Below are 27,984 nucleotides of genomic sequence, written 5' to 3'. Positions count from 1 at the left end.
CCGGTCAAAGTATAAACTCAGATTTTGTAGGAAATGCTATATTACAAAAACAGTGTTATAGCTCCAGCCTCCAACCCCCCCCCCCCAACCGCCCCCCCCCCCCCCGGCCCAGGAGATTTTTGGGTCCCATCTCACTGGGCAGGAGTAAAAGGACTCAGTAGTCTTCAAATAACAGCAAATTATTCTTCCAAGGCTGGGGCCGGAAAGGCACACCCCATGAGGCTTACCCCATCTAGTCCTGGGCTGGGGCTTAATTCCCTGTAGACAGGAATTGGGGTAGTGGGGGCTCAGGGAAGGGTCTGGACCCTGAGACTCCTGCCTGCAGGAGGGAGGAGATGGGGAAGCTCTGCCTTGGGCCGGGGATTCCCTTTCCTCTTGCCTTTGAGGAACACAGGATGGGGAGGGGGTGAGTGGGGCTCTGCTGCCTGGAGGGCTCAGGTCTGAGCAACAGGATACCCCCAACACCTACCCCAGCAGAACTATTGGGATTTTACTGCCTGAGGACAACCCAGAGGTCTGGGGTCTTCTTTGGGATTTGGGGGAGTCTGGAGATGATGGGACGTGAGAGGTATGATTTAAGGTCTTAGGAGTCCTTAGGTCAGAGGTTGTGCAGGAACATACTCCCCCACCCCCATGTGAGATAAGGTTACCAGGTTTCTGTTGTCATGACTGGTTTCTCTGGGTCAGAGATCATGGATTAGAGGTCACAGTTGAGCCACCAAGGCAGAAGTCAAAGATGAGATGCATTTTTGTGTGTTAACATACTGTGGTCTGATCAGAGGTCAGGGGGCACTAGATCCCTGGCAGAAAGTGGAGGAATCAAAAAGTGAAAGGTGAGAGGCCAGGGCCACGGCAGCTCACACATACATGGCTCGGGACATGACAAAGCCTTTGCTCTGGTAGGAATCAGAGGGGCTGGAGTAGGACAGGGCATCATAGATGGGGTTGATATTATCTAGATAGTCTTCCTCCTCTTCCTCATCATCCTCTAAGTCCAGGGCAACCCCCTCCACAGCAGGTGGCCCTGGAGGCACCAGGATGGGGGGCCCCAGGCCCGTGGCCCCCAGGAGCAGGGGCCCCGACCGCTCTTCCAAGGTGGGCAGCTCATGATATCGAGGCATATCCTGGGGGCAGAGAAGGCAAAAGAGCCCAAGGTCATCTCCTGTGCATGACACAGAATCCCAATCTGCCCCTTGACCCCCAAATCCTGACCATCTCCTTATGCCAACCAGACCTGACCTCAGCCTTTGTCGGCCTGGGGGGAATTTGCCTGGAGCCATCATATGGCTTGTCCCAGCTCAAAACCCAGAGCGTTAGTCCTGGGCCTCTCCTTTGTCTTTTGATCCCTGACCACAAGCCTTTCTCCATGAACCTTTGACTTCAATCTTGACCTCAACTACTTAACCTTAAGCCCGAAAGAGCTCCTTGAACCTTGATTTGTCTCAACTTCAATATCTGACCCCTGACATCCAAACCACGGAAGGGAAGGACAATCAGTTTTGTCGCATCTCCAGGCACAATATCTGGCAGATGCAGATGTCCAACCTGAAGTTCAGTCTTCACTAAGTGACTTTAACCTCATGTCCTTGGACTTTTTCAACCATGATCTCCCCCACTGACTCCTCAACACATCTTGGTGCTCTAAGCTCTGACTGGAGACACAGCGCTGGCCTTGAGTTGTGACCTTTAGTGATTGACCTTTTATGTCAGGAGCTGATCCCTGGCCCTTAAACCCAAACCCCAAACCCACCCCTGACCTCCCGAGTTCCCACCTGTTCAGCACACGAGACGCCAGCATCAAAGTAGGGGGTCTTGAGTGGGCTGTGCTCTGAGGCCCCAAGTGTGAAGAGCTGGGAAGGCTGCAGGGAAGGAAGTGGGGCAGGTCAGGACCCTCTCACAGCTGGCCTCTCCCCATGAGTCCCCCCTCCTAGCCCCGGCCTCAGTGGGGAAAGGTGGGGGTGTGGAGGTGGGGGTGTGGAGGTGGGGGCAGCCTGGGCTCCAGGGAAAGTGCTTACCATCTCGGGCTCCTCCAGCTTCGCCTTGGGGGTTGGTGGCTTGTATGAGGGAGGCCCCTCCAGACTGTTGGGTAGGAGGTAGGTCAAGTGGAGTTTCAGACCCGAGAAGCCCTCCTATCCCAGGATCACTGAAGATGCTCTTTTCTCTGCTTGATCTCCCTTTCTGCTGCCCCCCTGTGCCCCCCATCCCCAGCTAACTCCTATTCATCCCATGAATTTATCTTCTTCCAGGAAGCCTCCCTGATCCTCCAGGAGGACTAGGGACTCCTGATATATGGTTATATCTAGCTGTTCTTCCCCCTTGGGGCACTTACTGAGTTTGTATTTGAAACATTATTTTTGATATCATTCAATAACTATCCCACTGTGAGCAATGTGAGGGAAAAAATGAGATCTGTGTCGTCAACAGCGTTCTCAGAACTCACTATGAGGAAGTCGGCAAGTATTTGTTTAAAAAATGAACGAGGGGCACCTGGGTGGTGCAGTCGGTTAAGTGTCCAACTCTTGGTTTTGGCTCGGGTTGTGACCTCGGGGTCGTGGGATCAAGCCCTGTGTGGGGGTCTGCACTCAGTGTGGAGTCTGCTTGGGGTTCTCCCTCTCCCTCTCCCTCTGCCCTGCCCACTCGTGCTCTCTCTCAATAAATAAATCTTTGTGGAAAAAAAAAGAATAGCTGAAATGCTTTCCTGTCCTCCAAACTGTATTAAAATCCCCTCTTTATACATACCCATAGACCAGAGCATCCTGTATACATCAAGATGAGTGTCTACCATGTCTCCAATCCCCAGCTCAGATGTCACCTCCCCCAGGAAGCCTTCCCTGACCCTCCGAGCTGCATCAGGTGCCCTCTCTGGCCTCTCACAGCTCCCTCAGCTTTTCTAGACCATCTCTGCCACTCTCTAGGGATGGGTCTGTCTCCTCTAGACTGTGAGCCCCAGGAGGGCAGGGCCAGGGCCATCTCAGGCACCACTGGCTATCAGCACTGGGCTGGGCATAGGAAGTTGATAGCAAGTTGTTGGTTTAAACTGACTAGATGTTAAAGACGGAGGGTCAGAAACTTCCTTGTGCATCAGAATAACTCAGGGAGCTTGTTATAAGTACAGATTCCAAGTCCTTCTTGTAAAAGTTCTGATTCAATAGGTTTGGTGTAAGCTCAGGAATCTGCATTTTTAACAAGTGTCCCTACCCCTGCCACACAAACACACACACACACACACACACACACACTCACAGAAACACAAACACACATACACACGCACACCGGGTAGTGTTACTTCACAATCATTTTGCCCCCCAAATGCTCACTTGATGGATGAATTTCAGCAAGTGATTTCAGCTCTCTGGACCTGTTTCCTCTTTGATAAAATGGGTATCATTAGCTCACTGTGAGAATTTCTGTTTCCATGATGTATTTGTGTGTGTGAACACTTCAAAAATGTTTGTCTCATCATTGCATTTCTAACCTCCATGGCTGGCCCTGAGTCGGTACTTTCTGAATACTTGTTGAATCAATGAACGGACGTGAGGCTTCATTAAGGTCACACATGTAAAAAGCATTTTGCTGAGTCTGGCACATAACAAGTGCTCTACACAGAGGAGTGTGGTTAGTTCTCCCCCAATATCCAGCCTCCTTCTTTCTCATATTGAGAGATTTTAGCAGGGCACATGGCTGCCCAGAGTAAAGACTACATTTCCCAGCTCCCCCTGCAGCTGGTGTACCATGTGACCAGGTTCTGGCCAATGGGAAGTGAGGTAAAGTGATGAGTTCCCTTGCGGAGCTCACTGCCCTCTATTTGTCTCCCCCCTGGCAGGAATGGGGGCTTTGAGGCCAGGATGGCCATATCTGGTTGTCAAGTAGGTAGACAGTGCTAGAAGAATGGGGAGCCATCTTGGAATGTGAGTGAAAGGAAGGTTGAGCAACAAGGTAGCAGGAGCCTGGGCTCTGATGGCTCGCAGAGCATAGCTGTTGTATCCACACTTTATGGGAGACAGAAATAAACTCCCCTCTCTACCCATTTAAGTCACAGTTATTTGGGGTCACTCCCCCTATCCCTTACCCCTTGGGCTTCCCAATTTTGGGACCCCCTCCTCCACCCACTTCTCGGGGCCCATCACTCACTCATCCTCCTCTTCTGCCCCCTGCAGCCTCTGCTCTTTCCGCTGCTGCCGGCAGATGAGGATGCCCGTGGCGACCACAGCGGTAGCAATGATGGCAGCGATGATGCCCCCAATGATGCCACCGGTGGCCCCCGCGCCTGCTGTGTTGGGAGTCTCTGCAAGAAGAGGCACAGTGTAAGGGGGTCTCCAGGAGGAAGCCACAGTTCCTTATTCCCTAAGTCATCACCCATCTGCCTACCTCCTCTCCCTAGTCCTTACTGAGAATTTGTTGGGTGCCAGTGGTGAACAAAACATAGAGAAGTTCCCGCTCGCACGGAACATCTGTTCAGGCTGGGCAGAGAGACCAACAGCACAATGGCTAACATGCCAGGTGGCAGTAAAGGGATCGAGGGTAAAAACATAGAGTGGGGAAGATGGTAAGAAGTGACAGAGCGGGGGACCCCAAGAGTCATCAGAGAGAGACTTCCTGTAAGGTGACATTTGAGCAAGACCTGAAGGAGCCGTAGGGGGCGAGCCATGAGGAAATGAGAGCAGTCCAGGCAGAGGAAACAGCCAGCGCAAAATCCCTGGGGAGGAAGCCTCATGTTACTTTGAAGGAACAGCAAGGAGACCATGGGGCCAGAGAAGGGGGGCGGAGAGGAGGGAAGGGAGGTGATGGGGCAGAGCTTAGAGGTGCAGAACGGTGGGTATTCTGGGATCAGGATCAGAACCCTTCATTCATTACAGGGAATCCTGGGCAGAGGACGTGGCTCGTCCAACCTAACAGGAAAAGGGATGGAGAGAAGCTATGGCCCCCTGGGCCTCTCAGTTGTAGCCCTTCTCTATCCCTGATGTCACCTGTTTACTTGCCAATTTCCACACCACACTGGGAGCTCCAAGGGGCACGGTCTGGGGCACGGCTGGGGTTCGCCAGACGTGCAAGGAGGGGCCCAGCGTGGGTGCTCCAGGACCCACCCCACGCCAGACTGTCCAAATTCCCGCCCCTGCCTGTTGGTGCTTCCCTCCCATCTTGGGGAGGAGACATGTGGGACCCCCGGGGGGGGGGGGACAAGACAATAAACCACCGGAGGAAATTGCACATGTGCAAAAGCCCCACCCACAGGCACCACCCTCGGTCAGCCCCCTTGCCCGGATGAGAAGATACAGTTGCCCAGAGGAAGAATGTCTGGGTCCCTGGTTTCCACAACTTCCTGCTCCACAGCCTGGCGGCCTCGGGAGGGCTTCGAGTTGGGGGGAGAACCGTAATTGCTGCTCACTCAGTCCACACATAGCCATCCTGAAAGTACTGTTATTCCTGGTTTTATTGACCGCACGCTGCCCGGCGGGGAGGTGGGGGGGACGGGGCCACGTCTGCCTGAGTCACCTCTGTGTCCCTGGCAGAGTAAGTGGAAGTCAATACTGGTGGGAAATGAAGGCCCCAAGCCCCACCTGGCAGCTCAGGGTGCGCATTCCAGCCACGCCCTCACGGTCCCCCACCCTCATGGTCCCCCCATCGGCAGCCCCACCTGTCTTAAGAGAGGGGGCCGTGGGGTGCTCGGGACAGCAGGGGTGACTGGGACCGAACCCGGCCCCTCCCACACCACTTCATTCCCAGGCCTGGGTTTGGGAGACTTTCTAATTGGTGAGCGGGGAGAGGGATACGGAGCTGCAGCCCCTCCCTTTGAATCACTGAAAACCCCCTTGGGATCAGGGCAAGAGGAAGAAGGCTGAAAAGGCCACTGTTCAGTGTCATCGAGATGGGACTTTTCTGGTTTCTTAATACCTCCACCTGCCCTGCATCCTCAGGGCCCAGAGAACATGGGTGGGGGGAGGCGGGGGGGCTCCCTCCCTGCGTCCTGAGATCCTCAGCAACCCCAGGTCAAGTTTGCACTTCGCCCCCTCCCTACAAGGGCCCAGAAGTCCAGGTTCCCTGTCCTGTTCTGGGGAGCCCCGGGCTCTCACCAGTTTGGCTATCCACCCCCCTCCCCAGAAAGGCAGCTTCAGTCCTGGGACCCCCCCAACCCCCACCCAAGTCCAACCTTCCCAGCCTCTAAGCCCAGAAACCAGCGACTTAGTCCCCGTCGCACTGGCCTCGGGGGTCTCAGGCATCCAGCATGACCGTGAATGATCCAAATAGTCAGAGCCCCCCCTTCCCTCCCCCGGCCTCCCAAGTCTAGCCCCCATCAGGCTCCCACCCCCTGGGACCTAGCAGTCCCTGTCCCACCCCGCAGTGAGGGGGTCTGACGTATTACAAGACACCCCCGATGTTTTCCTCCAAGGCGTTTATTAACTCCTGAGTGTCCCGGGGCCGGGGCAGGCCAGAGCCAAAAACAAGTTCTCTTGGCGGTGGGTCCTCTCTGGGTCCCCATGACCGAGCTCCCCCGGGGCCTCCCCTTCCCCATGCAGCCCTGGAGACAGAAGTCCAGTGTGTGATTCCAGCTCCCTCCCAGTCCCAGGGAAGTGGGAGGGAGCATTTGAGCTCCAGTGTCGTCCAGAAAAAACGAGTCCAACCAGTCTGGAACCCTTTGGCTGGCGTGGCTGGCTCTGTTTCTGTCTCTGTCTGTCTGTCTCGGGGTCACACGTAAATTGCCCGCCGTGAAATGAGGGAGCCGTCCAGCTGGGACTCCATGTCGTCCTCGAGAGCCTTGGGTGGAGGCAACATGAGACCTTCCTCTGCCTTCTCCTCCTCGTCCTCCTCGTCCTCCTCATCCTTGCCATCTGGCTTCAGGGGACCAGGGGCAGTTGGCGTCCAGAAGACGGGGCCCCCATTCCCAAACACCTGAGTTTTTGGATCGTAGGGTCCTCCTCCACTGCTGTCTCCTCCTCCTCCTCCTCCTCCTCCTCCAGGGCTCTTCCTTCTCCTCCTCACCCTCAGCAAGATGAAGGCCAAGGACCCCCCAGCCAGAAGCAGCAGCACCAGCAGTGTCCCCCCCACGGCCCCCCACACCACTGGACCCACGTCTCGGGGCGAGGCCCGGGGTGTGTCTGAGGAGAGAGAAGGAGGGGTGAGAGAGAGAAAGGGAGACACGAGGTCAAGAGAACACATCTGCGGGGGGGAGGGGCATAGGCGACAACAGGGGCAGCGACGGGAGAACTGGGGAGGTGACTGGGCAGAAGACAGAGGAGGTTGCAGGGAAGGGAGAACCCATCCGTTCTATGCTACACACACTGGACACTTTGTACAGGGGAGGGGGGTGGGGAGCTTGCCAACTGGTGGCCCCCAGATGTGTTTCCTTATACCTGCACAGGGCTTTTAAAAAATTAAACTTGCTAACATTGCAAAAACCAGGCGATTTCACAACAACAACAAAAAAAAAAATTCCAGATTTCTTTTGGGGAGAAAGAAACTCAGATCGGGCCACACCAACCTCTCATCTCCACCCAGTGACGGGCAGTAGCTGAGTGAAGGCTGGCTCCCTGGGTCGGAACAGGGGTTCCACTCCTGGCCACCTGGTCACTGGACGAGATGCCGTAGGCATCTGAGTTTGTGACCCGCTCGGGACGGACTGGGGGGGATCCTCCCAAAAGCTCTGAGGTTAGGGTCATGGCATCTTGGGTGGATGTAGCCAGGAAGCGGCAGAGCTGGATTTGGGCTCAAGACTGTCAGATTCCAAAGCCCTTTGGACTGGAGAGGAGGCGGAAAGAAGGGGGAGGGTCCTCCTGATAATCCTCCTCCCCCTTGGAAGTGGCTGGGAGCCCCTGGTCCAGGCGATGCGGCCTGCCGCCTGTCTGGGCCATGTCCCCAGTTGTGGAAAATGAGGCTCGGGAAGCCCACAGTCCCGACCTCTCCCTCTCGGCTAGTGCTCCCAGCATTGGCCCAGCAGCTGGGAGGGGAGGGGTCTGGGGGAGGTGGAGAAGGAAGCCAGGGAGTGTTAAGGGTGCAGGGGGGCAGGAGAGATGGGGGCGGGTCTGGGCCCCACACCAGGAATAGACATTGATGTAGTTTGAAGCTAGAACCATTTTATACATGCTCCTTCCCCCACCCCTGCATGTGGGCTCTGATGGAGAGAAATCCACTTACGCCTTAACCCCTCCTCCCCACACCCTGCACACGGGAGGGGCTGGGACCCAGGGTCCTGAGGGCACCTGTTTCTCCAGGTGTTTCTTTTAAGAGTGGTGTTTTCACATAGAGCCAGGACCCCGCTGCCAAATATATTTTGTGATTTTACAAGGAGCAGTAAAAAAAAAAAAAAAAAAAAAAGTAGAATAGATAAAGCATATCCCAAGTAGGAAGGGTAAGTACTATTTTGTGAAACTTTTTTTTTTTTTTTTTTCTGGAATACACGTCTATACCGGTACACCGGTTAGAGGCATGACACAGTCTTCTTACTGGGAATGCCCATCAGTGACGTCTGGGAACCTGTCTCGGCGCATGTTGGAATGTTTATCTGTGTTTCTGGAGGTGGTATTTTGGAGCTGGTGGGTGTGTTCCCGAGTCTGTGGGTCAAAAGTTCTCCAAGTCTCCCCGAGGCACTGTCTAGCCTGTAGCAGCGCCGGTGTACCTATGGTTGCGCTAATGTGAACCCCAAACCACGTGTCCGTGACCGCACGTCTGGGTCTGGATGTGTGCGGGAATGCGATGAGTCTCTGAGACCCTCCGGATGTGACTCAAGAGCTGGGAGTGAGGGGCGCCTGGGGGGCTCCGTCGGGTGAAGCGTCTACCTTCGGTTCAGGTCCAGATCCCAGGCTCCTGGGATCGAGTCCCGCATCGGGCTCCCTGCGGAGGAGGGGTGCCTTTGCACGGGGCTGAGTCTCTCCCTGGGGGGTGTGATTGTGTGTGTTCCACTCCCCGCTGCGCGCACACGCACACACACACCCACCCCAGTTTCTGACAGGGGTGAATATGTTTTACAGGGTGAATACTGATGAAGGGCTTAACTCTGAAGCTGGTGTGTTCTCTGGGTGGGGGTGGGGGGGTGGCTTCTGGAGAGGGACATCCCTGGGATTTCTGTGTTTGAAGGGGTTTTAGGGGGTGCCCATGTGTTTGTGGTTGTGTATTCCTTTGATGACCCTTAGGTGGGACCGCGTCTGTGTTTTGCAGGCTCCGCCCCTTACAGGTGCCTCCTGACTGCTCACGGGGAGACCAGTTTCTTGGGTGTGTATCTGGGGTAGAGGTTCAGGGGCTGGATTTCCAGCCGGGCATCTTGCCAGGTGGGCGGAGCTGACCCTCCTCTGGGTGTGTCTTCAAGGGCGGGGACTGAGTCTTGTTCACCATTGTATCTCCAACATCAAGGGGAACGCTTGGCAAAGAGGAACCCTCAACAAATATTTGTCGGATGACGATCTGCTGAAAGCAGCAGGGTTTCTGAAGAGTTTCGGAGGGCGTGCACCTCTGAGAATGTCTTCGAGGTTCTTCGTGCATGTCTGCGTGTGAGTGACGGTTTCTGCGTGCGCAATTGTTGCTGTCCGCACGTCTGCGTGTTAGTGTCTCCCTCCAGGGGTGTGTGTTTGTGCACCTGAGTGTGTCAGCCTCGCTGAGGGCAGGCCAAGTGTCTCTCTGGGTGTGCTGCTTGGGACAGTGGTTCCAAGCAGCTATGTCATAGCTCCGGGGTCTGTTTCCATCTGTTTCCAGGCGTGTGCGTGCGTGCGTGCGTGTACATGTGCACATGCGCCTGCGGTATGAGCTTACGTCTCAGGAAGGGGATCTGCTTGTCTGTCTTTGGCCGTGGCGCCCATCTCCAGGGGTGTGTGGGTGCGTCCGTCCTCACTCTTGTGTGCGTTTGTCTTTGGTCACGTTTCTGACGGCCCCCTTCCTATCCACCAAGGCCACTACTCCTGGTGTTGTGTGTTTGCATGGGCGTGCTGCGTGGACGGTCGCGCTGGGAGGGTGTTTCCAAGAAAAGTTTTTTTTCAGGTACACGTGGCATCCTGGGGGGCTCTGCTCTCTTGAGATGCGTGTCTTGGTGACAGTGGGTCTGAGTGTGCGGGTTGTTTTGGGTGAGTTTCTGTTCTGATTCCAGTGCCATCTCAAAGCACAGTATGTCTCTGGAGATGTGGGTCCCGCTGGCTGTGGCATGGAAGGGACTCTGTTCCCAGCCCTGGGGTCCCTGTGTCTGTGTCCCAGGGCACACAGCCTCCCTCCAGGCGTGTGGGTCTACAGTTGTGATTTCAACCCCATTGCCATCAGCTAGCTGGTTTTGTTCTTTTCCGCTCCTGTCTCGGGGCTCATTTGAGTGTGAGTTCCTATCAGGGAGACTCAGAGAACTTTCGACCCATAGACACATCAGCCGCCATTTCCAAAACAGTCCCCTAGAAACACAAATGTTCCAACACACCAGAAAACTGATTTCCTGATGTGACTTGACCAGCACTCACTGTAAGAGATCAGTATTCAAATGCATTTGTTTCTGTCTGTCTAGGGTTTGTGTCTCTCCAACTGGAGCCTGGGGCAATGTCCCTGGGTCTCTTCCTGGAGACTCTTTCCAGGCCTCTAGTTTCTAGAAAGCCCCCAGGGGAGGCCTCATCCTCCTGATTCTTCTTCAGTGCCTACCCTGTCATCCCAATCCAGATCCCACCTGGGGGCAAGAGAGAAAAGCCACACTGACCTCCTTTCTCATTGGCAAGGCGGGTCTGAATCCCTCCCCAGGCCGGCGGCACAGCCTCCCTCAACGCAGCCCCGGAACCCAGAAGGGAGGAACACTTGGGGAGCTGACCACCTCCAAGACCCGCTCACCTCGCACGAGGACCACCTGCTCAGCGCGACCCGTGCCCACGGCGTTGGTGACCGTGCAGATGAACGTGGTGTTGACCAGTTTGTCCACTGAGTGGATGATCAGCTGGGGGCCCTGGGCTACTGCTGAAGCTGGGAAGACGCCTGCCGTCCTGGAAGGTGGGGGGGGGGGTGTCACTGGAGGGGGACATCAGGGGAGCACAGGCCTGGTGCCCGATGACACAGACTTCAACATCCAAGCTCCAGGGACATAAAGGCTAATGTTCAAGACCCTATACTGGCAGCTCTGTCCTTCTGGAGGACTCAGGGTCGGGTCCCGGAGGCTCCTCCCTCAGACCCGGGGTCCAGGCCCCCAGCCCCCCCCCCTCAGACCCAAGGGTCCAGGCCCCCAGCCCCTCCTCCCTCAGACCCAGGAGTCCAGGTCCACCCAGGACTCACGTGCTCCAGTCATAGCCTGTGGGCTCTGGTTTGCTGCGGACGTCACAGCTCAGGGTGGCCTCACTGCGGCCGAGGTACCAGTTGTCATCATAGCCGGAGATGGAGACCTCAGGGGGGTCTGGAGGAAATGGGGGCACTCGCTCAGAGACAGGGAGAGTCCCAGAAGAGGGGATAAGTTGGCAGAGAGATGGGAACCCTAAAGAAATGAGGGGGGCCAACTGGAGGCGGACCCATGGAAACTGTCTGGGACAAATCGGTTCAGGCTACATCAGCGGGGGTGAGTGCAGACACCGTCCAGGGATGCCACCTGGCTCATTCCGATAAAGTTACTGCTCCACGCCGGCCGTGTCTGAGGGAGTCACAGAGATAATGCCTGTTATTTCTGCCACGCCCAGAGCAGAGAAAGGAATTGGATCCCCAGAGGCACTGCCTGGGGAGCTAGCGTGGCAAAGGCTGAGTTGGGGGCTGGCATGTGTTTGGACAGGGCGAAGGAGAGCTGGTTAAGTCACTCTCTGGCTGGATCCTTGGGATAATATTGGGGGTATCGATGTAGGCAGTTTTTGCAGTTTGCCAATTTCCTTAGTGTAAATCCTCCCCAGTGGTCAATTTCAAGCTTGTCAATGGAAATTCACCGGATGTGGGATTGGGACAAAATGTATAAAATTGGCCCTTGTAAACCCATTCCAGCTTACCCCTGATTGTGGCAGGAAGGAGAGAGCCTAGCGAAGCCAGCGTAGGCATTGGGGTGGGCACGGGGTAGATGTCACCCAGGGGAGCCAGTATAGACACTAGGCAGGAAGGCAGTGCAGAATTTGGCCTGGAGGGCTGATGCAGAGAACACTCAGGCAGAGTGTAGACAGTGCCCTAGAGAAGCCAGTGTAGACAATACTGGGGATGCGCTCACATCCCAATACACTCACAGCGTACGGACAGGGTAACAGGCAGCAGGATGGGCTCCTCGAAACTCTCGTGCTCCACTTTGCAGGTGACCTTGACGCCATCTACTCGGCTCAAGGGCACCAAGGTGTATCGGCTGGTGACGGTGACTGTGCCGGGCACAGGCCCTGACATCTGGCTCTGTCTGCCCTCCCCGTCCAGGGACGAGACCCAGGAGATCCGGGCGGGGGGGCGGCCCCCCTCGGAGACACAGCGGGCCACCGGCATGGGTTCCAGGCTGAGCGTGACCTCCTGTGTTTCGGCGTGATTCTGGGGCTGTGCTGGGGAGAGGAACGGAGGGGGTACGTCACTCCTCACCTGCGGTCCTTCCCCGGACACCCCAGCAATGGGGCTGAGCAGTGAAGCCCCGACCACCGGGGCTCAAATCCCACTTCTGCTGCTTAGCAGAGGCATGGCTTTGGGCAAGCCATTTCCCAGCTCTGTACCTCAGTTTCCTCTTTTGTAAAATGGGGAGAATTAAAATGCCCACATCGTAGGGCTGTCGGACGGATTAAATTGGTATATAAGGCCCTCTGGACAGTGCCTGGCGCTCCCTATGCTGAGTGTGTGCCAGGATATTATTCTGTCTGTTCTCTTCTGCCAGAAAAGCAGGCACAGTGTCCAAAAGCCTGGAAAAGGCTGAGATTTTTTTTTTTTTCAAAAAAGCCAAAGCACAATAATGCAGTTCAAAGGTCCAGCTCAAAAGGCCTCCCACTTCTTTCCTGTAATCACCAGTAGATGGTGGTGCCGGAAGTGGGATAAAGGTTGCAGAGATTCCCAAAGCTGGAAAATTCTTTGCCCTTTTCACCCATCTTCCTGGAAAACATGGAAAGATATTGGGAGGGAAATGACAAAACGTCCATGAGGAATAACTCTGCAGTTAGAACTGGACTGTCCTGAGTTCTGCCTCATGGCTCCGGCTGCCCTGTGGACCTCTCTGGCTTTCTCTTGAGCTCCTCGATGTGTTATGGCCTCCCCTTCTTCCCTCCTTTCCCCCCCTTCTCCCCTGACTGCCACAGCCTCCGATGGGCCTCCCCATACCGTCTCTGGTCTCCCGCCCATCTGTCCTCTGACCGCTCCGTGCACATGCCCCATGGCCCCCTCAGTCCCTGCTCCCATCCACTGCAGGGTCTTGGTGACCATGTGCCTGGAAGGCTCTGGGCCTCCGTTCTTCTTAGCTTGCTCTTCCTCCTCCTGCAAATCCAGGCTTCACTTCCTCAAGGGAACTTCCCTGACATGACTCCCCTTTTTAGGGGCACTCCCGTCACTCGCTCCTCCGTGAAAGCAGAGGTCTGGCTGCTCTGTTCCGTGCTCCTGCCCCGGGAGGAAGATGGTGGGAGGCAGGTACTCTCTACGTATCTCTTGAACAGAACCCATGACGGCACAGGGAGAGACCTTTGTGAGGGGTGGTGCGGTGGGGATCTGTGCTTTGAATTATGCAAAACAACTGGGGTTTCAGGCTCCCTTAAAAAGGGAAGCCTTTTCCCAGGGACGGTACAGGGTAGATTTCTCAAACCCTCTGGGGTTGAAGAGCGATGTGGCTTGTGGGACGTTGCTGGGGGAAGGTGGGATCCCAGGCCAATGCCCAAGATTTAGAAAGACGTAGGCTCTTTCAAAAAAAAAGAAAGAAAGAAAGAAAGAAAGAAAGAAAGAAAGAAGGAAAAAAAAAAAAAGCCTTTCCTAAGTCTTCCCCATTTTGTCAAGTGGCTGTGCTGGTTACCCCCCACCCCTGCTGAAGCCAGGAGGCTTTATCGCACCCACTCCTCCCACCCCCACAGTGCCTGCCCTTGATGAAGTCCAGTCGCCTTGCCTCTCTGCCTAGGAGGCCGTCGCAATCTGGCCCTGTTGGTTTTCCTGCCCCGTTGGGGGGTCACTCAAGCCCTGGCCACACAGCCTCCTTTCTGTTCCTGGAACATGCCAAGCTTGCCCCCACATCCTGGCTGTTCCACATGCTGTTCCCTCTCTGTGTGAATCCATTCCTCTGCTTGAGGACACGTGTCCGCGGGTGACTCCTTACACCTCAGGACTTGACGAAGAGGCTTTCGCTGACCGTTCTGTCTAGAAGGGACCACCGGGCCGCTTACTCTGAGGAGTATCACGACATCCTGGTGTTCCCTTTGTCTGCTACTTTGATTGTTCCCTGGCATTACCGCTAACGTATTTCCAAAGTCCGACCTCTTCTTGCTACCCCAATTGCCTCCACCTTGGTCTAGTTGCCATTACCTCCTGCCCTGTGGTCCCCGAGCTTCCACCCTTGCCCGCAAATGCAGTCAGAAGGAGCCTGTGAAAACCAAAGCCAGATCACACCTGTCCCCTGCTCAGAACTTCCCACAGTTTCTGTTCTCTCAGGCCAAAAGCCGAAGTTTTCATGTGGCCCACGAGGCTGTCTGTGATCCGTGGCCCCCCATCATCTTCTTGACCTTGTCCCCTCCTACTTTCCCTGTATTCACAAGCCTCTGGTCACACTGACTTCCTTGCTCTTCCTCAAATGAGCCCTGCCACAGGGCCTTTGCACTTGCCATTCCCTCTGCCTGGAATCCTCTTCCTTTAGATGGCCCTACAGGGTTCCCTCATCTTCTTCTAGTTTTTGTTTAGCTTTCACCAGACCTCCCTAGCCACAATTGTAACCTGTCCCCCTCCAGCTTCCGTAGTGCCTATAACCACTTGAACCCCTCCTATTTTTCTTATTGATGTTATTTACTCTGTGGCACCCCCTTATTGAAGTGTTAGCCCCAGTAGGGCAGGGAGCTCTCTCTTACTCACTGCTTTCCTCCTAGAGCCTAGAATAGTGCCCGGCACACAGAATGTGCTCAATGTATATTTCTGAATGCCTTGTGGCCTGCCGTGACCTCAACTGGCAGGACAGAGTCTGACACGCAGCAGGCGCTTAATGGCTATTTGCTAACTGACTGAAGACCACAGGGAAAGTCAATATTACAGCTGGAGCACAGAGAGAAACAGATCCACAGGGGGGCTCTCCCCCATGACGCCTCTCCCCTCCTTCTCCCCTCCCCACTGCTCACCTATGGCTCTGAGCCAGGTCACCCCCCTACTGGTGCCGCTGGGAAAGGTGGCAAACTCGCAGGTATAGTTGCCCTCATCCTCCACGGTCAGTCCCCGGAGGGCCAGCGTGGCATCCCGCAGCTCTATCTCCGTGCCCTGCCTGGTCCCCGTGCTCTGCCCAGCGGTCACAAAGGACAGCCGCTCTTCGCCGGGCTTTGGGCCGCGGAAGCTGGGACCATAGGAAGGGTGGAAGGCAGCCACGCTCTTGCTGGTCCCGGCTGCGTCCACGTGCAGCCACGTCACCTGCGAGACTCGGACTTCAGGTCCGGGAGGCAGCAGGTGGCACGGCAGCTGCACGGTGCCCCCCAGGTAGCCCCGGACCTCGGGTGGCACTCGAACTTGCACATCCTGGGCTCCTGGAGAGAAAGGAGAGAGAGAGAGCGAGCGGTGGGTGAGGGAAGGACCCAGACACCTCCAGGCCTGGAGGGGCCGTCACTCAAGGGGCCCCACTGGGAAATGTGGGCCCCAAATGCCATGCAGGAGCCTTTGTGGGGTCCCCATTCCAAAAGGGCCATCCAGGAAACCCCTTTTTATGGAAAACTAGGGATATAGGAGTCTGGACTAGATTATGGGCTATTCTGGAATTTTCGCTAATATTCTTAAGCACGGTGATTCAATTGTAGGGGTGTGGCATTCCTGCGTCTCAGAAGATACAGGGCTGCACCATGTCTGCAACATATTCTCAAATGGGTCCGCAAAACCGAAACAAGCTACAGAGAAAGCCATGAAGACAATGTGGCAAAATGTAACCCACTGTCGAGTCTGGCAGGAGACGGGGAGGAAGGCTCCTGAGTGGTTCCCACAACATATACCCACCTGTACGCTTGGGCACTTCCATTTTAAAATGTTGGGAGAAAAAAAGAATCCCCTTCAGAAATAAATCAATAAAAAAAGTAAATAAGCCTATCACAAAATAAAATTTTTTAAAGATTGTATTTATTTGAGAGAGAGAGAGAGAGGGATCACAAGTAGGCAGAATGGAAGGCAGAGGCAGAGGGAGAAGCAGGCTCCCCACTGAGCAGGGAGCCTGGTGCAGGGCTCGATCCCAGGACCCTGGGATCATGACCTGAGCTGAAGGCAGACACCTAACCGACTGAGCCACCCAGGTGCCCCCACTTTTTTTTTTTTTTTTTTGGTGACAGCTTTATTGAGATATAATTCCCACTCACCCATTGAAAGTGTCCAATTTAGGACGCCTGGGTGGCTAAGTCGGTTAAGTGTCTGCCTTCAGCTCAGGTTATGATCCCGGGGTCCTGGGATCGAGCCCAGCGTCCAGCTCCCTGCTCAGCGGAGAATCTGCTTCTCCCTCTTCCTCTGCCCCTCCCCCCTGCTCCTACTCACGCACTCTCTTTTTCTCCCTCTCTCAAATAAATAAAATCTTAAAAAAAAGAAAAGAGTGTCCAATTCAATGGCTTTTTTATATTCCTAAGAGTCGCTGCATATAGTGTCTGTCACTAGAATCAATTTCAGGGCACGTTTATACTTCCCCCAAGAAACCCTGTACCCATTATCAGTCCCTCCCCGTTCCCGCTTCTCCCAGCCCCTGCCAACCACTCCTCCACTTGGTCTCTACAGATCTGCCTCTTTGAGACATTTCATATAAATGGACTCATACGCTACGTGGCCTCTATGACTAGCTTCCTTTACTTTGCACCATGTTTTCAAGGGCCGGCCCTGCCATAGTGTGTGTCAGTGCTTTGTTCTCTTTTTATGGCTGAATAATATTCCATTGTCTGGATGCACCGTGTTCCCTTTATCCGTTCATCAGCGCAGACACTGGGGTTGTTCCCACTTTTTGCCGATCGTGAATAAAGCTGCTATGAACATGTACATTCATGTTTTTGTGTGAATGTATGTTCTCTTTTCTCACTTATCTTTTCCCGCTTTCTTAAAAATGTATATTCTCTTTTCTCACTTATCTTTTCTCACTTTCTTAAAAAAAGGCTTTATTTATTTATGAGAGAAAGAAAGAGAGCAAGCACGTGCAAGCAGGGGGAAGGGCAGAGAGAGAGAGAGAGAGAGAGGGGCAGAGAACCTCAAGCCGACTCTGCCCTGAGCTCGGAGCCAGAGGCGGGGCTCGATCCCACAACCCTGAGATCACCACCTGATCTGAAACCAGAAGTCGGACGTTTCACTGACTGAGCCACCCAGACGCCCCTTGTTTTCGCACTTTTTTTTTTTAAGATTGTGAGAGATAGAGAGAGAGCACAAGCAGGGAGAGCGGCAGGCAGAGGGAGAGGGAGAAGCAGGCTCCCCGCTGAGCAGAGAGCCTGGTGCAGGGCTCGATGCCAGGACCCCGGGATCACAACCTGAGCCGAAGGCAGACGCCCAACCGACCAAGCCAACCAGGCGTCCCATGTTTTCTCACTTTTAATAAAAACCAGGATAAAGGGGAATGTTGCTCTGTCGTGCAAGGCAGGATGGCATGGGGACCGAGGGCAGACTGCCTGGGTTCGAGTCCCGGCTCCGCCACGCGCTGCCTATGTGACTTTGGGCAAGTCATTTAACCTCTCTGTGCCTTGGTTTCCTCAGCCGTAAAATGAGGATGATCACGGGACCACCTCCTAGGGGCTGTTATAACGATTAAAGAATATTCGTGGGGGGGGGGGTGCCTGGGTGGCTCAGTCGTTAAGCGTCTGCCTTTGGCTCAGGGCGTGATCCCGGCGTTATGGGATCGAGCCCCACATCAGGCTCCTCCGCTGGGAGCCTGCTTCTTTCTCTCCCACTCCCCCTGCTTGTGTTCCCTCTCTCGCTGGCTGTCTCTGTCAAATAAATAAAATCTTAAAAAAAAAATATTCGTGGGGCACTTAGCACAGGAGCCACAGGAAACAGGAGATGAGTGTGTGTTAAATAAAGGCCGGCCAGGTGAGTATAATTACAAGTGGCTCCTGACATTCAGCCTCGAGGCGGGTCAAGGGCACGTGCCCTGTGTAAGGGGCACAACGGCTGCCCAGCTGTCCTTGACCGAGGTGGGGGGTGGGGAGCGTGTGCGGCCGCCGGCCCCATGCGGGAACCCAGGAAGCATTAGCAGGAGACCTCATGAGAGGGTCCCCGGCAGAAGGCAGTCCCACCAGCGGGGCCAGTTCCAGAAACTTTGGGAAAGAAGCCATCGGTCAAGACCACTGCGTCATAGATATACCATCTCGTGGAATCCCCACACATGTCCCCAAACAGCCTGAGAGTTAAACAGCCTCCCCTGTGGACAGGTCACACTACAGAGTGGGGGACCCCTGAGCAGGCTGTCATGGACTTCCTGCTGGCTCAGTCCCCTTCCGGGTGGGTGACCATATTTCTGGGCCTAACTTCCTCCATCTGTAAAATGGGGATGTTCAAGCTACCCTGCGGGGTCCCCTGTGACGCTTCCATGAAATGATTTGCTCCCATCAGTGCTTTGCAGGGTGAGTCCAACAGCGGCCGTCAGCCGCTCGCCGCAGCCCAAATCCAGCTTCACTCGTATTTACTTTGCGCCCACACAGCGTTGTTTCAAACACGACCTAGGGCTCAGTAAGCTACTAACCCACCGAAGCGTCTGGCGATTAAATGTCAGACAAAAAGTCAGGACGTGGGGGGCGCCTGGGTGGCACAGCGGGTAAGTGTCTGCCTTTGGCTCGGGCGTGATCCCGGCGTTCTGGGATCGAGCCCCACATCGGGCTCCTCCGCTGGGAGCCTGCTTCTCCCTCTCCCACTCCCCCTGCTTGTGTTCCCTCTCTCTCTGGCTGTCTCTATCTCTGTCGAATAAATAAATAAATAAAATCTTAAAAAAAAAAAAAGTCAGGACGTGGGGCTCCTGGGGGTCCCCAGCTGGGTGGAGCTGAGAAAAGCCTTCCTTTTCCTTCAGAGGCCAGCACCCTTCACCCACCTGGCCTCCCAAGGCACTGAGTGTGGGACAAGGGTCCCTGAAGGCTCTGCCCCTTTCTAGCTGGGTGAGGAGGGACGGGCACTCTGTCAGAAGCCATCCAGCCTCGTGAGCTCCGGAGGGAGCCAAGGAGGGTGGGGCCAAGGAGTCAGGTTCCCTCCTTTAAGGCAAGTGGGAGCCCTTGAGGGTTCCTCAGCTGGAGAATGACTAGGCTTAAGCCGAGGGAACCTGAAGGGCAGGCGGAGCTGGACGGAAACCTGGCTAGCCAGCACAAAGTCCTGACTAGGGCTCAGGAGAAGACCTAGAGGTTAAGATGCAGACTGGGCGCAGGGCAGGAGGCTGACTCCTTGACGGGGACTTAGAACTGAAAGGGATTTAGTGGTGGGGGCAGGGAGAAACTGGACTCTGCTCCCACCCCATCCGAGTCCACGCAACAATGAGTGGCTCAGCAAAGACGTCTTGGGTGCTAGACAGTCGGCCCCTGAGGACGGGATGCCTATCTTGTTCCCTGCTGTGCCCCCAGAGTCTACACCAGGGTCTCGCATGTAGTAGGTGCTCAATAAACACCACCCAACGGAAGTGCCGGCGGGGGGGGCTCAGTCGGTGAAGCATCCGACTCTCGATTTGGGCTCAGGTTGTGATCTCAGGGTTGTGAGATCGCGCCCCATGTGGGGCTCCGTGCTCAGCAAGGAGTCTGCTTGAGATTCTTTCCCTCTGCTCCCTCCCCTGTGTGCACGTGTGCCTGCTGTCTTTCTCTCAAATAAATAAATCCTTAAAAAAAAAAAAGAAATGTGTATATATATATACCACCAAATTAATATCTGGCTCTGTGCTGAGTGCGGGTGCGGCAGAAGCGACAGGACAAGTCAGGTGCTTGCTCTCCAAGAGCTGACAATGTGGCGGGGAGACAAATGTCGCACCAATAGGCATCACTGAGGATGCCAGGAAGACTGAAGGGGAGGGGTGTGGGGATAAGAACCCAGAGCCTAGGCCTGACCCATCCGAGGCAGGCCGGGAGGGCTTTCTGAAGGAGATTCGATTCCTTTTCCAGGGAACCCGAGCTCAGGCCCACAGAGGCCCCCCCCCACCTTTGGGGACCCAGATTTCCCACCCTAAGGCAGGCCTTGTGATCACAGGATGCCTGTGTCTTCTGAGCAAGGCGGCCCTCCCGGATCTAGGGTCATTACTCAGCACTGCCTGCTTCAGAGGATTTAAAAACCCACTCTTAGATGTGCCTGGGTGGCTCAGTCAGTGAAGCGTCTGCCTTTGGCTCAGGTCATGATCTCAGGGTCCTGGGATCGAGTCCCGCATCGGGCTCCCTGCTCAGTGGGGAACCTGCTTTTCCCTCTGCCTGCTGCTCCCCCTGCTTGTGCTCTCTCTCCATCAAATAAATAAAATCTTGAAAACAAACAAACAACAACCCCCACTCTTAGCTTCTTGGGGGCAGAATCCTCAGGCAGGTCTGTCATCCACAACATTCTGCCCCAGGGGGCCTGGCGCCCCGCCCCCTGCACCGCATTTCCTCTGCAGAGCCCTGGGCCCCATCTCCCACCGTGGACTTTCAGGACTCCCTGGCGCTTCACCCGGGCAGGGATTCTCTGCCCCCGTTAGGTTCACAAGCTATGCCCTCAGCATCCACAACAGAGACGGGCTCCTAGCGGACGCCATACTCATCGAATGCATGAGGTTCTAAAATCCTCTGGCTTGGCCGTCCAGAGCATCCAGTAGGTTCCCCGCACTTGGGAAAGAAACTCAAGCCTTTACAGTGGCCCACAAGCCCTGCATGATCTTCGGAATCCTCTTTCTCGCCTGTCTCCCACCGTCTCCCCTGGGCTCACCTGCCCCGGCCACACCGGCCCCCCCACTGTTCCTAGACATGCCAGGCAAGCCCCACCCCAAGGCCTTTGCTCTTGGTCCCTCACGCTGGAATGCTTTTACCCCCCCCCCCCATGTCCCCACAGCGCCCTCCCTCACCTCCTTCAGGTCTTTGCTCCGCTAGGCACCCCCTGACCATCCTAATGATAATAACGACCCCACCACCGTGGACCCTGCTTCCTTTTCCTCAAGGCACCTGATGTGTCTTCACCACAAGAACATCAGGACCCAGGGGCAAAGATCTTTGTTCGCTAATATGACTCCGGAGCCTGGAATGGTGCCTGGCACACTACAGGAGCTCCATCAATATGAGGAATGAATGAATGAATGAATGAATGAATGAATGAATGGGATGAAGGTGGAGAAACAGCGGTGTGCCCGATCACACAGGCTGAGGCTAAGTTAGGAGTCTGGGTGCCACAGAGAGTCACACCCAGCTGGGCGGGGGCAGGGGGAGGTGTGTGCTTCTGCCCACAGCCCTCAGAACGGGATGGGGCAGGGACCTGGGGGGGCTGGGGCTGTGAGCAAGAGGGATGAGCCAGATCGGAGGCCAGTTCAGAAGGTGGAAGGGCTGGGACACGAGGCCAGCAGGCTGTGGGAGTTAGGGGCAAGGGGTGGGCCTGACCTGGAATTAGAATCCTAGCGTCCCGTGTGCCGCTGGGTGGGTGCCGGCGCCCTGACCTTGGCTGGGACCTGGCTGGCACCACAGCGGGGGAGAGTATGGCCCTGGAAACACGGACCTCACTCAGCTTCCCTCACCAGCAAGCCAGACTAGTGACAGCTTCAATGAGGAGTCTGCCGGGTCCCCAGACACGCTTCTTTTCCCTACTGCCCCGGGCCCGCGGGCTTCCTGGTGGCAGAGTGGGGGCCGCCCAGGGCATTGTACGAGCCCAGCAGGAAACTGTGAGGGACAGAGACAGAGCCCGAGACCCTGAGATCTGGGGAAGGGTAAACCAAGGCAGAAAGGTGAGTGCATAGGGACAGCACCCCAGAGGAGTAGGGGGCTGAGGGCCCGGACTCCTGGGCTCCTGCCTGGCTGGCTCCTCAGGGCTTGGCTCACCCCCTCCTGACCCATAAACACTGTGACCTGCCCTGTAGGGCGTGGCGGGACTCGAGCAGGCCCTTGAAGGCCGGCGTGCTTTGAGCACTGGCCGCAGCTGCTGCCTCAGCCACCTTGCTAATTAATTAATTGCATTAATCACAGTGCCCACCCCCACAGCGGACATCCGGGAGCCGGTCTGGGTGGGGGGTGGTGGTGAGCACCAGCAGGAGCAGCAGCCAGGATGTGGGGCTCTCTGGCTGTGCCCAGGATTTCTGCACCTGCCTCCCTGTCTCCCCCAGTCACCTCTCAGATGGCGGTTATCTCCCTTCCCCAGGCTGAGATTTCCCTGCCTTTCTGCAGGGGCTCGCCCACCCTGCAGGCTTTGTCTATGGGGTCTGGTATTTCTGGGGGTGAGTCTCTAGGTCTGCTCTTCCTGGCGGAGCCATTTGGACAGAAAGAAGCACTCGCATACCCCGTCTACATGTGCCTCAAATTCGTTTCCGGCCACGAGACTCTGGCCTCCCTCTTGCAGGTCCTGTCACTTTGATCTCCTGAGTCTCTCTCTGCATCTGGTTCCTGAGCCCTGAGTCAGGCCCTATGTTGCCTCCACCTCCTAGGGGCTCTGGTCTCTGCCTCCATCTCTCGCAGAGTCTCTGCTTTCCGTGTCTCTCGCATTCTCTCTAATAGCTTTATTGGGACGTAATTCCCATAACCGTCCAGTCCACCCATTGGAAGCGCACAGTTCGGTGACATCGGGATACTCATACACTGTATTCACATACTAGCTATTCGGGGGGCAGTTTATTCACAGACTTGGGTCTCCCTCACACTGCAGCCCATCTCGGAACTTCTTCACTAGCCCAGGAAGATCGCCGGCACCCTTAGCTGTTCTCATATTCTCTCTCCTCTATGTCTGACATCTGAGAGCCCAGTCTCCCTGGGTCTGGGTCTCCTCGCTCCCTGCATTGACTCCTGAGCTCTCTATAATCTCTCGGGATTTCTGGCGTACATCTCTCAGGGTCTCTGACCCTGGGACCCCCCTCCTTCTAGGTGTCCCCATCTCTGCCCATCTCTCCACATCTCTGACACACTTTCCCTATGCCTGGGCCATTTCGTTGGGTCTCTCTTCTCCTCCCCCTCCTGCTCCATTTCTCAGCATTGCTGGGACATTAAAAATGTAACAGCGTCCCTGGTGGGGCGGAGGAGCTGGCCTGTGCCTAACTCCCTGTCCCTCCTATGTCCACCACTCCCTGTGGCCCCCCACATACTACTGGCCTTGAGGCTCGCCTATGCCCTGACCTCCCTGGGTCATGACATCTCCATCACTGATGGCTGGGGGCTTTGGGGCTCCCGGCCTATCACCAAATCTCTAAGTCTCTCTTCTTAGGCAGTTCTTGCCTTTATTCTGGTGTCTGTCCAGCTCCCTCCCCCTCCCCTGTCTTTCTCTGTCCCTTCTCAGTAGTTTTCTGTGCCACCCCTGTGGGCTGTAATTCATTCTCCCCATCTCTGGGTTCCATTCTAGTGTTTGTCTCTGACCCCGTCCCTAAATTTGTTTCAGATGCATGCTCCATGGGCTTCTGTCCCCATCCCTGTATCTCTAACCTCTCCATGTATCCCTCCCCCGTCCCCTCCCCCCTCCCTGCTCCGCCAGTGAGCAGACCCACCCCCTCTTCGCTGCCCAGTCCCCTTCCCTAACGAGAAGAGACAGCAGGCCCGCCGTCCCCTCTTTTCCCATCCCCCTCCAATACCGTGGGGCTGCCTGGCTGACAAGGATGAGCAGTGAAAGCTGGGGAGGACCCAGCTGGAGGCCCAGGCGGTGCACCCTCTGTCTGAGGAGGCCAAGGAGGGGGAAGGCTGAGGAGCTAGAGACAGGTAAAGAGAGGTGGATGGAAAGGAAAGGGAGAAAGAGCTCTGTGAGAGATGAGAGCCAGAGGAGCAGAGAGAGGTGAGAAATGAAGAGGGGAGAGATGGGGGGGGGCAGGGAGAGAGGGACGGAGGCAGAGAGAAAAGCAGGGAGCGTAGGTGCAAGGATGAGGGGTCAGGAAAGGGGAAGGCCCCCTACCCAGGTGCTAAGAGCTTTCACATGGGATCAGCGGGAGCGCTGAATCCTCCCAATGGCCCTGCAGGGAGGGGGTTACTATCTCAGTTTTACAAAGGAGGAAATGGAGGCTCAGAGGCACCCAGTGGAGCAGAGCCAAGAAACGCTCTGAAGTCTGCAGTCCGGCTTCCTGGGGACTGGCTGTGGACCCTGGGAAAGAGGCTTGCCCTTCTTGAAACCTCTGTGTCCCCATCTGCAAAATGGGAACAGGAATAGGATGGGTCTCCCAGGGAGATCTAGAAGCCTCCATGACATCGCGCATCACGTCAAAGCCTGGCTCAAGGTCAGGTGGGTTCTGAGCACTTCCCCAGGAGCGGCAGGTTGTGACCTCATCTCCCTATCTCTGACACCAAGGGAGAGGCAGTGCCCAGCTCTGAGTGAAGGCTGGGATACAACTCAGAGACATGCTGGGAAAAATAAGGTCAGAGAGGTAACCAGGGCTCCCCCAAGACGCCCTCCCCCCACCCTCCCCAGCCCCCGCCTACACTTTCTGGGCAAACCCTTGGGAAACTCCAAAATCCAGAGTTTCTAGCTGGGAATAAACAGCCCGGTCACCTGCAAGGGGCGGGGCCAGAACCTCCTTCACCTGTTTCCTCCCAGCCCCTCCCTCCCCTGAGAGCTGCGCCTTCCCTCAAGGGGGCTGAGGGGAGTAGGAGGGGGCTGGTGGGCAGAGCTGAGGGAGAGGCGGGGGATCAGGGCGGCGGCCCCGCGAGTCCCCCTCCCCGTCCCCCCTCGCGGCGGCTCCGAGACAAGGGCGCGACCAGAGGAAAGATAAGGTCCCGAAACCTGGGAGTCCGGAACCGGGAGCCGGGAAAGCGCCCGCCCCTCCCGCCCGGGTTCAGCTAAAGTGAAACCGGTAAAACTTCCCCAGGGACGTCCCAGCCGACGGCTCACAAGGCGAGGGAAGGGTCCCAGCCTGCGGGACTCAGCCTCTCTTTCGGCCTGGGACGCCCCCGACCGAGCTCCAGCTTCCAGATAGCGCCTCTGGCCCTAAATTACATCTAGAAGCCAAGAACAGGGTCCCCCGCCCACATTTCATACCGGGATTTCAGAAGACATTCCAATATGCACAATTAAATCTGAAGCCCACGGAATAGAGCCTCTTCCTCCACCCCCCCCATTTTACCGGGGACCCAGGAGACAGAGACCCCTGCTCACGGTCTGGAACCAAGTTTGAGCCCTGCCAGCCGCCAATTTGACCAGGACCCAGTACACATAGCCCGTAGCCTTCATTCTGCCTGGGACTCAGGAGACCGAGCCCCCAGCCCCTAATTTTTCTGGGGCCCAAGAGCCAGAGCCTTCATCTCCTTGAGGCCCAGGGTTGGAGCCGTCAGGCCCTTCCCCAGGTCGCCGGAACTCATCCTTGGCCCTCCAAGGAACCCAAAGTCCGAGCTCCCGGCCCCTGTGGAGGACCTGGACATCTGGCCCCCTGCCCCCAATTCTCCCGAGGCCTCAGACGCCCAGCCCTGGGACAAGGAAAATGGGGATGGTCTTGTCTCATCGCGACCCTCCCGCTGGGGGAGGCGGGGAGAAATTCCCCACATGCCTGAGGGGGTAAGCGGAGACGGAACCCCAGATCCGGTTGACAGCTCCGTGCGAGGTGGGGAGGGTGTCGCGAACACTCAGATTTAACCCTTTTAGTGTTAGAATCTGAGGAAGGGGGAGGGGTAACCGAGAAGTCCCGAGTAGGCTGGGGAGTTGGGATAAAGAAGGGTGATGGGGGGAGAGGGCTCCAGAGAGGAAAGGGTCGGAGTCGGTAGGGGCCAGCCAGGAAGAGGGCTCGGGAGAGGGGGCTCGGTGAACTGGGGGTGGAGCGGGGAAGGTGCTCAGGCTTCCCCCACTCGGAAGGTGGGGAAGGGATTGGGTCCGCGCGGGGTGGGGGTGGGCGTCTGCGGTTTCTCACCGGTTTCCCGGAGCAGCAGCAGCAGCAGCAGCGGCAGGAGCGGCAGCGTCGGCGACGATCTCGACGGCGGGAGGGCTGCGGCCCGGGCCATGGGGGGGCCCGGGGAGGGACTGGGCCCGGGCGGGGGCCTGCGGGCCACTCCGTGAGCGCCAATCGTCTGGGCGGTCGAGCAGGTGCCTGAGGAGCTCCGGCTCCCGGCCGGTTCCCGCCCGCTCTACTCTCGCGGCTCTGCTCTCGGGGCCGGGCTCTCCCCGCTCGGTGCCCCCGGCCCCAGGCTTCTCTCCGGCAGCTCGGACTCGCTGACGTCACAGGACCCACCCCTTCCCTCCCCCCCTGCGGAGCCGACCTTGGGCTCCGGCCCCACTGGCTCAAGCTGTCCCGCCCTCTCCACTAGGATCCTCCCCAGGATTCTACTCCCGCCCCGCCCAGCACTCTGCACCCGCCCCCTCCCAGGATTCTACACCTGCCGCTCCTCGGGATTCGATCTCGCCCCTCCCCTAGAAATCTATCTCCGCCTCTCTTGGCGTTGAAACCCCGCCCCCTTTGCCCTCTAGGCGGTCTCCCTCGCCCCGCCCCCCCACACCCTATCTCCGGCTGGCTCCTTTAAGGTTCTGTCACGCCCCCTCCGGGACTCACGGCGGTCTCCGCCCCCTGAGGCCACGCCCCCGATACGGCCCCGCCCACCCGCTCTCCCGGCAGCGGGTCCAGCCTCTTCCCAGGAACTCAGTCAGTCCCGCCTGGTCTCAGTCCCGCCTGGTCTCAGCCCCGCGCGAAGTTCTAGCCCCGCCCTCTTCAGCTTTAGCTGAGGCCTCGTCGTCACACCTGCGTGAGGCACGTGGGTTCTCATAGGCGCGCCCCTCCTGGAGCCCCGCCCCCAGGCTGAGACCCCACCCCCACCCCCATCCCCGCCACGAGACTTTCCCAGTTCTTGCTCCCCGCCCAATGTCTGTCTCCATCTGGGTGCGTCTCGGCTCATCCTGTCTCTTTCTAATCTCTGCCTTGGACTCTGGGCGTCGCTGCACCATTCCTGTCCAGATTTCTCTGTCTCTCTCGGTGTCTCTGGCTCTGTGTCTCTCACCATCTTTGATCTCCTTCGTCCCTTTATTTCTCTAGCTCTGGGTCCTTCAGTCCTCACGTCTCAGTGTCGCTTTGTGTTTTCTGCTCTCTTTGTCTTTCTCTTACCGTTCCTGTGTCACTTGGTCCCCGTGTCTCTTTCCATCCCTTTGACTCTGTCTCTGTCTCTATGTGTGTCCCTCGGTGTCTGTCGTTTCTCTCTGCGTCTCTCTCGAGGTCTCTGTTACGGCCTCTGTTCTCTGTGTCTCCCGCTCCCTGTATCCCCCTGTCCTCTCCTGCATCTGGTCCACACCTCCTCGTTACCGCGGCCTCCCGCCAGGGGGCGGCACAGACCGGCCCCTGCGCTCCGCTGGCCCTGCGGGGCTGGACTAGGGTCGGGCCTCCAGGCTCCGCCGGTCCCTCCCCTTGTCCTTGTCCCACTTCTATCTTCCCAGCCTCCTCGCGTCTTTGTGTCTCTAGCTCTGACTCGGCCCCTTTGTCTCTCCCCGGCGGCGCCCGCTCCTCCCCACCCCCACCTACCTCTTCACATTCCTAGGGCTGACTGGGGGAGCTGGTGAGGCCGCCCAGGGTGTTGGGGTGAGGGCGGGAAACAGGAGGCTGAGGGTGAGGGGGGGTTGCCCCTGAGCGCCTGAAATCCCTTTAGGGCGAGGGTGCCGACCAACTGGGGGCAGATGCTTGAGAGCTTCTTGCCCCAGCAAGAGGACACCCTAGACTTGCCCTCCCATCCCGCTCACCACACACCTGAGCTTTCCTCCCCAAAGGGCAAGGTCTCAAGTGGTAGGGATTCTTACTGGCCTGCCTTCAAGTCTTGGTAATGATACTATTCATAAATGTATTTGCTGTGTGCTGGGTACACATTTGAGTGCACTGGAAGTATTATCTCAAATAGCGCACACAGGACCCTATGTGATAAGCGAACC

General features: G+C 56.6%; 1 protein-coding gene across 2 annotated transcripts; it reads right to left on the bottom strand.

Moving 5' to 3' along the window:
- Nucleotides 1-7: 7 nt before the first annotated feature.
- Nucleotides 8-26,308, bottom strand: NECTIN2 (nectin cell adhesion molecule 2). Of its 2 annotated transcripts, XM_026482096.4 has the most exons (9): nucleotides 25,991-26,308; nucleotides 15,177-15,572; nucleotides 12,138-12,434; nucleotides 11,218-11,335; nucleotides 10,783-10,931; nucleotides 4,132-4,285; nucleotides 2,016-2,079; nucleotides 1,773-1,859; nucleotides 8-1,124 (listed from the first exon to the last, which is right to left on the bottom strand). In XM_026482096.4, the coding sequence occupies exons 1-9, from the start codon at nucleotides 26,079-26,081 to the stop codon at nucleotides 858-860; spliced, it is 1,623 nt and encodes a 540-aa protein (XP_026337881.1). In that variant the 5' UTR covers nucleotides 26,082-26,308; the 3' UTR covers nucleotides 8-857. The 2 variants fall into 2 exon arrangements, with proteins under 2 accessions (XP_026337881.1, XP_026337882.1); XM_026482097.4 differs by lacking the exons at nucleotides 8-1,124; nucleotides 1,773-1,859; nucleotides 2,016-2,079; nucleotides 4,132-4,285 and adding an exon at nucleotides 6,377-7,094 and having other exon boundaries at nucleotides 25,991-26,307.
- Between the last annotated feature and the right edge of the window lie 1,676 nt (nucleotides 26,309-27,984).

The sequence above is a fragment of the Ursus arctos genome, unplaced genomic scaffold (assembly GCF_023065955.2).
Source record: "Ursus arctos isolate Adak ecotype North America unplaced genomic scaffold, UrsArc2.0 scaffold_19, whole genome shotgun sequence".
NCBI lineage: Eukaryota > Metazoa > Chordata > Mammalia > Carnivora > Ursidae > Ursus > Ursus arctos.
The sequence above is the reverse complement of the archived record's forward strand: the minus strand, read 5'-3'. Positions and strand labels throughout refer to the sequence as shown.

Excerpts from the sequence above, each read along its gene's own strand:
- NECTIN2 (XM_026482096.4), bottom strand. The coding sequence starts at position 26,081 with ATGGCCCGGGCCGCAGCCCTCCCGCCGTCGAGATCGTCGCCGACGCTG. Across the intron at positions 15,573-25,990 it reads GCTGCTGCTCCGGGAAACCG|GAGCCCAGGATGTGCAAGTT; the intron begins GTGAGAAACCGC and ends CTTTCTCTCCAG. Across the intron at positions 1,860-2,015 it reads AGCTGGAGGAGCCCGAGATG|CCTTCCCAGCTCTTCACACT; the intron begins GTAAGCACTTTC and ends CCTTCCCTGCAG.